Source organism: Crotalus tigris, unplaced genomic scaffold (genome assembly GCF_016545835.1).
Source record: "Crotalus tigris isolate CLP2741 ecotype Arizona unplaced genomic scaffold, ASM1654583v1 scf7180000017674.1595824, whole genome shotgun sequence".
Classification (NCBI taxonomy): domain Eukaryota; kingdom Metazoa; phylum Chordata; class Lepidosauria; order Squamata; family Viperidae; genus Crotalus; species Crotalus tigris.
Window position 1 is genome coordinate 875,856 of NW_024096559.1, and position 9,451 is coordinate 885,306.

The window sequence follows — 9,451 nt, forward strand, 5'->3', positions numbered from 1 at the left end:
GAGGTCAAATGCCCTCTCAGTGCTGTGAGGAGAGCGCCCCACTGCCTGCCGAAACCCCTCCCCTGGAGCCCATCAAGCCGGATATGTGAAGTAGGCGAGGGCCATTTGCTGGCCACTTCCAGGCGATGGTGCATTTCTTCATTCCTCACAAAGGGTGACACATTCTCAGCATGCACCCAGGGGGCGGGGCCAATGTGGCAGGGGCTGGTTCCTCAGTGTTTCCAGACGGCCTTGTGGAGCTAAGACTGAATGCGTTTCAGCATAGATGGCCACCACAAAATTGTACATTGGCTCCCGGCTGGTCTGGGCCAGGCCAAGGCAGAGAAGGCCGTTCCCTCACTGTTTCCAGGATGGCTTCACAGGCCACATGAAACCACTTTGTGGGCCGCATCCAGCCCCTGGGCCTTGTGTTTGACATGTCTGATCTAGAAGGAGCTCACCTTTGGGGTGAGAAGATGTTTCACTTTAGAGAAAGAGAATAGGAAATCCTGTTAAGAGTGTGGCATTCATCTCGTGAAGCGATTTGGGGTGATCCGTTTTTGTCTTCTCTGTTTTCCAGACTTGCCTTGTGTGCCGAAAAGGGGATGATGATGAGAATCTGCTGTTGTGTGATAGCTGTGACCGCGGCTGCCATCTCTATTGCCATCGACCCAAGATGGCGGAGGTGCCAGATGGGGATTGGTTCTGCTCTCTCTGCATCGCTCAGGTACCCACTGCGTGTCTTGTCTCCAAGTCCCTGATTTTTTCCCTGGGTTGGCAAGATTTTTCTTTTGTTCTCACTGAGTGCCTTCGTGTTCCAGGGGAGAAAGGGCGGGATGCAGTGTGATGCTTACCTATCGGGAAACTGGCATGTTTACTAGCAGATGGCATTGACTTCACTGAAAGGGACTCCTCATCCAGGAACTTGATGATAGTTTCTCTCTTCTCTCTTTCTGTCCCCCAATGTTTTCACGATGCAGATGCAAGGGGAATATCAAGATGAGTATGGCTCTCCACGGCGGGGTAAGAAGCGGAAAAGTGGTCCTTCCGGGCCTTTTGGGGGAAAGGAAGAGCTCAGCCTTCGATCTCGGGCAGCCGCCGCAGCCGCCTCCCAACAACCTACTATCCAGGCAAATACATCCCCTCGCTACTCAGGTGAAGGCCTCTCTCCCTCCAAACGAAGAAGAGTGTCTACCCGAGGCCAGAGCGCTGACCTGACTTTCTGCGAGTAGGTGTTTCCTCTCTGTAAATTAGGGTCAGGGAGAGAGATTTATGGGACCTTTCCCAGAGAGAATTGGAAAAGGTGGGAACAGGGATTCAGGTATGCATTGGCAAAAGTTAATAAGGAAGAGAGGGGGGGGGAGAGAGAGAGAGAGAGAGCTGTCACTCAAAAGTGACTTTCTGGATTAAAAGAGGCCAAATAACGGTCCTCGCTTCTGGCCAGAATTATTCCCTTCAGTGCCACTTGGCTCTTCTTTTTCAGGATCATCTTGATGGAGATGGAGTCCCATGAAGCTGCTTGGCCTTTCTTGGAGCCTGTTAACCCCCGGCTAGTGCCTGGCTACCGGAAGGTCATCAAGAACCCCATGGACTTTGCTACCATGAGGGCCCAGTTGTTGCGTGGTGGGTGAGTACATGGCAGGACTTGTGAATAAAGCCAGGGCAAGGCATTTGGAATTGCAAAGAGACCCTCCTTTTTCTTCCCCCTCTCTATCAATAGATACAACTGTCAGTAAATAAGTAGCTGTCAGTAAGCGGCCATTTAAGTAACCAACTGTAAGGAGTGATACTGTGATCCCATGCAACATTCCACCTGCTGGCTTGTTCCCAGTCAACGATTAACTGCTGTTCCTTCAAAAAATACTTGCACTTCCCATCTTTTTCAGGGCTGTGCAACTGGTGGAGGATGGAGGGTATGATGAGACCAAATGGCTGGGGCTGCTTCCTATAAGGACGGGGGTGGGGATTTCCATTTCTCTCAGTTTGAGAGAGGGAGGGTTAGCCATCACGGCAGTCCAGCTCAGAGCTTTTGGAAAGAGGGATGCCGTGGAGAGAACATTCTAATGCTTATTTGAAGAGAGGCATATCAGACTGGGATGGTTTCGAGGAGTTGCTAAATGCAATTATATATGGCCTGTATTAAATTCAGAAAGACATGCCAAAAATTGGCAGCAGTTGTGAGAAGAAACAAAACGAGGAGAATGGAGCTATTGAAAAAAAAGGAAATTCTCAACAACTGACACGTGTGTCTCAGTGCCCTACTTTTACACTCACCCCTGCTTTTTGTGTCCCACAGATACAGCAGTTGTGAGGAGTTTGCTGCTGATGCTTTCCTGGTGTTTGACAACTGCCGGACCTTTAATGAAGATGAGTCGGAGGTGGGCAAGGCGGGGCTGGCTATGCGCCAGTTTTTTGAGAGCCGGTGGGAGGAATTTTATCAGGGAAAACACGAGACAAACCCATGAAGCTGGCAGAACGGGAAGAAGTGCAAGGAGCCAGAGGGGAAAGTGCCTCCCCTTTTACCCTGGGCTGCACACTTGTCTCTTCTGGAGCTCATCTTGTTACCTGCTGATTTAATTTTTTCCCCCTCACAATGACTGGACTTGGATTGGCATTTAACATCACGCCTTGATTCTCTTCACTCCAAGCAACACAAACTTTGACTGTATAAGCCAAATAAAATATATATCTCTCTCCTTTTTTCAAAATGGAAAAAAAAAACCAACCACCCACATCCCCACCTTAGCTGGGGCTATTTAATAATAGCAATAGTTCTTAGTGAATGTGTAAGAACACTTTTTTTCTGTGCAGTGTCAGTACAATACATTAATGGCCAGTAATGTGGACGTTAAGTTTTCCTCCTTCTTAGATTCTCATTGAAATGTATAAAATCAGATCACTCCTGCCTCTAGGAATGACAACCTTGACGAAACTAAAATGTGCTGCTTCTTTTCCCCTTGCCCCTCCCAACTCTGCCTCACCCCTGCTTCTCCCCTTTCAGAAGAGCTTTTGTTTCTGTGGCCAACCTTTTCTTTCTAGCCTGATTTCCTTTTCTACACCCGAGAGTAGAGTTTAGAGTTGGTATGTGCATTGGGAAAGGAAGTTGAGGGACTCTGTCCGTGAGGGTGCAGGGTGAGCTCCCTTTGAAAGTGCTTAGTCCTTCTAGTCAGACAAGATGGCCCCCTTCGCTGGAGAGGTATCCAAATACGAGCCTCTGTGTGAAAAGTTAAGGGTGGGTGGGGTTATATTCCACCATCAGATTAATTGCCATCAGCTATCACGTTTAAGCCCCAGTTGCTCAGGGTTACTGAGTTATTCCAGATTTTATTTCTAAGGAAATAATGCAACAAAATGGAAATGACCCACAGCAGTTATCCACTAAGCAGTCAGTATCACCCAGATTGTATTTTTCTCTAGGTGTGCAAACGATGATTGACTCGGACTAATCTTTGCACTCTTTCCCCTTCCAGATCGCTCCACAGGGGCAATCAATGGTAATTCCATAGTATTTTGGGAGGAGGTTCCTCTGTCTAATGATCATACAGTTCATTTCCCTTCCAATAGCGGGCAGTATGCTGGAATGACTCACTGGGCTATGAGGGACCAAAGTACGCAAGCTTGCAAGACTGGGGTGCTCCAATCGGTATCTTTAGAGGAACTGGCTTTTGGGTGCTTGATGCTAGTTCTTCTGAAGATCATATAATGGGGACTCAGCCTTATTTGAATGTCCACAGCTCCCCCCATCCAACTCTGCCCCTGCGTTATTCCTCAGGGATAGCTTCCGTCTACAAAGCTTGATCTGCCATCTCTGTGTATGTGTGGCAGGACTGTTTGTTTCTTGCCTTGGCATGTGACTACCATAATCCTATTGTAAGGTTGCTTCCCTTATGAGAAAGTTGTGAGATTGTCTCCATTGTAATGGAAGGAATACAATCCTTTCATTCTTCAGTAGCTATTTGGACCTCAACAAGATGATAAGAGGATTGTTACCGTTTTCTTCTGTTAGGTTTCTATTTCCTGACCATATTTTAATATATGTAATCTAAAGCGCAGCCTCCTTTGATTATCAAAGCTGAGACTTAGCCTAAATGCAGCTTTGGATGTGAAGGCAAGTGAAGGCAAAGTCGAAATCTTTGTATTTCATGAGGTGGGCTACAAGTTATTGCTTCATATGTCTACACAGGAAGCACAAAAATTGGAAATAGAGCAGTGCTCAGCTGGACATCTTTGTGTAATATCCATAGCTGACTTGTTTAAAGATCCAGATCTGTTTATACATGTTTCCTTTTCTTTTTGGTCGACATTTTCTATATAGTATTTAATTTATACACATACCACGTGTGAATAGTTTAATCTACTTTATATTTGAACGTAGTTCTGAATGTTTTGAGAGGAGGAAGCAAAATTCTGATTTAGTCCAACCATAATAGTTTTCCTGCACATCATTTTTACCAGTTTGTCATTTGGTCCTGTGCATTTGAGTGTCTTGTCCTAGAGACTTGCCAGATTGAAATAGTGGTTGAAGCCAGTCTCCTCTTTAACTCATTCCCTCCCTTGTTTATCTCTTATTGAAGCAAGAAGTAGATTGTGGTCACAACAAAGGCTCCATCTCCATACCTGCCTGTGTATGCATATGTGTCTATACACACACATGCATGCCAGTGCATTCACCAGTTGGCTGGTTGGTCCTTTAAAAGAAAAAGAAAAAAACTGTCCCCGAGAAGTTTTATTGAACAAAAGATAAGATAAATTGGCCAGTTCTTTTCAGTCCCAGTGTAACCTCTCTCAGTCATTCCTTGATGATAGGTTAAGGCTTGTTTGCAACCTGTATTCCAACGTGACCCAGGAGATCCCATTTCCCACCATTGCTGAGAATGTGAGAGTTGCCAGAGAACTTGTTCACTGGCCTGGCCTCCGTTCAGGAGCTGCAGACTGGGAGAATCCCATCGCCCAGGCACACTACAACGAGGGGCCTCTGCTGTTCGGCCCCTGGGCCAGTTCCTGCTCCCAGAAGCAGGGGGGCTAAGCAAGCCCTATTCCAACGCACCCTCCAGAAGGTCTCGACGTCTGTTCAGAGGAAACAGCTTGGTTCTTCCATTTTTCTTCCATCTCTCTTGGTGGATCAGAGGCGTAGAAAGCCACCCCCTGGAACCTTCCCTCCCTTGCTGCTTTCATATCCAGCCTGGCTCCTCAAACCATTATAATTACGGGTATCACTTGGGGCAGATACTTGGCTGGCAGGGTCCTGCTAGGAGATGGCTTTCTCCCCGATATCCATCTGTGCTACATCGGAGTGACGTAAGGGTGTGTGTGTGTGTGTGTGTGATTGTGCGTGCACATGTGTGGGTGTTTTCTCCTTAATCCGCGTCAACCAATCCAATTGCAAGAGCACTGATGTAAGTAAAATGTAACCACAGGTGATATAACCTGCAGACGGAAACCTCCCTTAACTGTGCTTCCTCCACCCCAACCTCACTTTCCTTCCCAAATTGTTTTCCACAAAACGTAGTAGCCTTTTTATATCAAATAAACCTCAATCTTTATTTTATTTTAAATTTGGGGATTTTTGTTTTGTTTTGTTTTTTGGCTTTTAAAATAAAGAGGTAGAGTTGAAGTCTATTTGAAACTGACTTTATATTATGCATAAATATTTATATTTTATCTAAGCGTGCTGTAACAAAACTTCTTTTGGTGGGTTTTTAGTAGTATTTTTTTCTGGAACATTTGGGTTTTTTTTTTTTTTCATCAGTCATGAGAAAACTAGAGTTGGAGATGTTAATTTTTGGTTTTTAATTTAGAGTTTCATGGTTTTGCTTTTGGGGTTTCTTTTTTTGTTATAGAAACATTCGATTTTTGGATTCAAAGCCTCACACATCTTAAGAAGAAAGAATCCAGGTTTGACCTAATCTTGATCTTCATTAAGGGATACGGTCATTTCAATCAGTTTATTAAAAAAAAAACATGTTTATTGAAAGTTACATGGATTTTGGAATTTAATTTAAGAATTGCAACTAGAATTGGCCTTATCATTCACCACTGGCTTTTTCTTCCCCTTTCATCTTAATTTGGTATCGGAAAGGAACCAACTAACCCATCATCCTGTGAGATGTTCTGAACAGCAGGAAGGGGAGGGGGGAAATCAAAACTTTTTTATATGAAATAACCAAATGTGTTTGTTTTAGTGAATTTTTGATAATGTACAGTTTTTTGTGAATTTAAATTGATTTCTTTCTATATTTTTAGGACCAACCTCATTTTTAATAAGGTTTAAAAGGAAGAAAAAAAAAGTCTAGAATTCTTGTTTGTTTCCTTGTGATGTTTCCACAAGTACAGATGTTAGAGTGCTTGTCAAGTTTCAAAGAATAAACAAAAACAACCCATGTTTGATAGAGAAGAAACTGCCTGAGAATGTTGTCTTTTCTCATAGGAACTCTTGATCATCCCTGCTTGGGGGGGGGGATGCATCCCCCTTGGATCCCTCCCCTCCTCCGCTCTCATGCAATGCACCGGTTAGTCTTTAAGGCACATTTCTTCTGCATTCCCTGCTAGGAACGGGTAAAGAATCACAATTCTCATTTTCTACTTTTCTGACCTTGAATTTCAGTAGTCTGGCCAGAGGCAGCTGCAGCGCCTCCAGTTCTCCACCTGTTCTCAATGATATCAAAATTGTAGTATGAACTACAGAACTGGGATCAGAACTGTAGTCTTCATCTCACAATAATGTAGTTGCCTGGAACAAAAGTGTGTAAATAGCAAATTTTTGCTCATTTTGAATGCTTGGGGATCAGTTGGCACTGTTCACTACAGTATACTACAACTGCTTTAAAAGATTTGGAGGAAGAGCGCGAGTAACTTTAATTCAGAGACAAATGATTTTCTCTATAGGCACTTAAACTCAAGTCCTATTTTAAATTCTCCAATTTCATCAGACTTCGTCTTCATCTTTCAGATTTTACATGGCCGATTACAGGTGCTAAAAATTAGTCCCCTCACCGCCCCCAAAATAAAATCTGCAGCTTTAAGATTGGCAAAAGCTAAACCCTCTGTGTTGCCATGTCTGCACACAGCTCACGCCGGTTCGCTCGCTGTCGTTGCAAAATCTCAGGCTGTGTTAGTAGACGTGTTCTCGCATGTTATTGCTCCCACAAGAAAAGATACCAGGTAGAGCAATGGCTGTTTAAATGTCCCATTAAACCTCCTTTGTTGTGTAGAATCTGTACCAAGCATGTCACAAGTAAAGCTGTGTATAACAGTATGATAGTGGGATCTAAAATGATTGGAAAGGTTCGGGACTGGAACCTGACCTTCTCTAAGGGGTTACTGGCACTACTTTTAGCATTGTTTTTGCCCTTTTATTCTGAGAAGGGTTCCACTTAATGGGCAGTGTTATGTATTTAAAAACATTTTTATTGTAAGAGTTTGTCAACACAAAAACGGTCAAATATTGCCTTTTCCCCTCACAACTGTTTCCCAGATGGTGGATTAGTTTTCTGGATATAAACACATTGGGATTTTTTGATTTTCGAAAAAAAGTTGTCAGTATTATTACTATCCATTGAGTCAACCCCTGACCAGAGACTGCTAGAGCAAATAGTTTTGGGAGTGGCTTGCCCCTGCCTCCTTCCCAGGGCGAAGAGAGAGGGATGGGTCCAAAATCACTTAGCTGGCTTGGTGCTTTAAGGCAGGACTAGAACTCCCAGTCCCCTGGTTCCAATCCAACAAATCCAAACCTGGAAATCTGGCCCTGTGCATGGGAGAAAGGCTATTCCATTACACCTCAGGTTGCTATCTGACTTCTCCCAACCCGAGATAAAAGTTCTTTGTCAAAATAATGCTCCATTTTTGTAGTCCGTTTTCCTTTGCCTGCAGAACAGGCTAGCTGACTTTTCCAGGCAAGAAAAGCTGAATCAGGCAACCAATTACAAAGTGATCAGATTTAACGATGGGTGGTTTTACTCTGAGAAAGGTATTTTCACCACAAATTGTTAGTGGCTTAATTTTGTCCTACAGGAAAAGCCCTTCCAGAGCAACCCAAACTCCTCATCTTGCCATTTCATTTCCAATTAATGGCTTATACAGGAAACCTTTGGAGAGTTGCCAGCAAAGAAAAGATCCTTCTTCCTATGGCAAATACTTAATGGCCTGCTGGCTTTGAATAGAGAGTTGATAGCTACAAAAAGAGCTCCAAAAATATAGCTGTTCTTTCCCTTTAAAAGTGGTGGGTATTACCATCACGTCGATAATTTGCTTGGGGCAAAGTACTTCCATTTGGCCTGAAAGGATATGTGAACTATCTGAGCACCTATGTTCCTATGACTAGGTTTTCTTATCGACATTCTTCATACAGTAAGCAATTTGAAACATTTTCATAGCTGAATTTTATAAAGAAGAGTACATTAATAAAGCTTTGGTTCAGCTGGAAATTTAAGTTCTCACACACTGCAATAGTCTAGCCGCGTGTAGCAATGGTATGTCACTAGTAAACAGGAATTGTCGGCTTTAAGATGGTACCCAATTGTAATTCACAGGCTGTTAGGGGGCAGAGTGTTCCTCACGTCTCCGATAGCTTCTGGCTTTTGGCTCTTTGCTTCAGGATCTCTCCTGCTGCTATGAGTGGCTTTTGCTAGCCCCTTGGCTTAAAGAACAAGGCATTCAGTAGCCTGCATCCTTTTGCCCAGGTCTTGAATCACCCAGCCTAGGAACAGTGCCTTTTTCCTTGGCCACATAAAAATACATCTTCCTTGTGAACACAATGTATGTTTGTGCATGCTTTTGAGTCAGTGTTGACTCCTAGCAACTGTCCGGACAAGTCCCTCTGGTCGTCTTGGCAAGGTTTTTCGGAAGTGGCTTGTCGGTGCCTCCTTTCTAGTGACAGTGGACCGGCTCATGTCGCCCAACTGGTTTTGTGCCAAAGGCGGGTCTAGAACTGACAATGTCCCAGTTTTCAGCCTGGAGAATTAACCACTTCTTCCTGTAACTCCATGGCTGATGGAAGAACAGCAGTGGGCAAAAGGGCTTTCTCGAATATAACCTGAAGCTGTTATTAACAAATAATCCCTATTAAATCTTGATAATTGCTCTCATATTAACAAATGGCTCAAATCCCACTAAAACATGATGATCGTCAGGTGCATGTTCCCTCTTTAAAGTGAAACTTGAAACAATCGAGGCATAGCACTTTTTTTTCCATCTTTTATTTCAAAACAAAAATTTGTTCAAAATGAGACCAGTCAGAGCTCCACAGAGGGGGCAATTGTACAGGGTTGAGAGAGAGAGAGAGAGAAAGAGAGAGAGAGAGAGAGAGAGAGAGAAACAGGTCTGGCGGTATGTAGCATGGAGGATACAAAACAATAGAAACTTCTCAATTAAAAAAACCTGTACAAATAGTCCCTAAGTATATAAATAAAACTAGTCAGTACAATGAATGGAGAAATGGCCAGGAACTTTCCTCTGGTTTGTGGCGAATGGAAGC

The 9,451-nt window shown here is 43.7% G+C and overlaps 1 protein-coding gene across 11 annotated transcripts in view; it reads left to right on the plus strand.

The window, feature by feature from the left end:
* The window catches only part of BAZ2A (bromodomain adjacent to zinc finger domain 2A), a 72,077-nt gene extending 65,700 nt beyond the window's left edge, over positions 1-6,377 (plus strand). For 10 of the 11 annotated variants that reach the window (XM_039337338.1, XM_039337336.1, XM_039337339.1 and 7 more), the window contains 4 exons: positions 560-706; positions 960-1,207; positions 1,463-1,606; positions 2,276-2,444. In XM_039337338.1, the coding sequence (XP_039193272.1) occupies positions 560-706; positions 960-1,207; positions 1,463-1,606; positions 2,276-2,444 (708 nt within the window). Of the gene's footprint in view, positions 1-559; positions 707-959; positions 1,208-1,462; positions 1,607-2,275 lie in introns of all 11 variants that reach the window. The other variant, XM_039337340.1, reaches the window with a different exon arrangement.
* Positions 6,378-9,451: the final 3,074 nt, after the last annotated feature.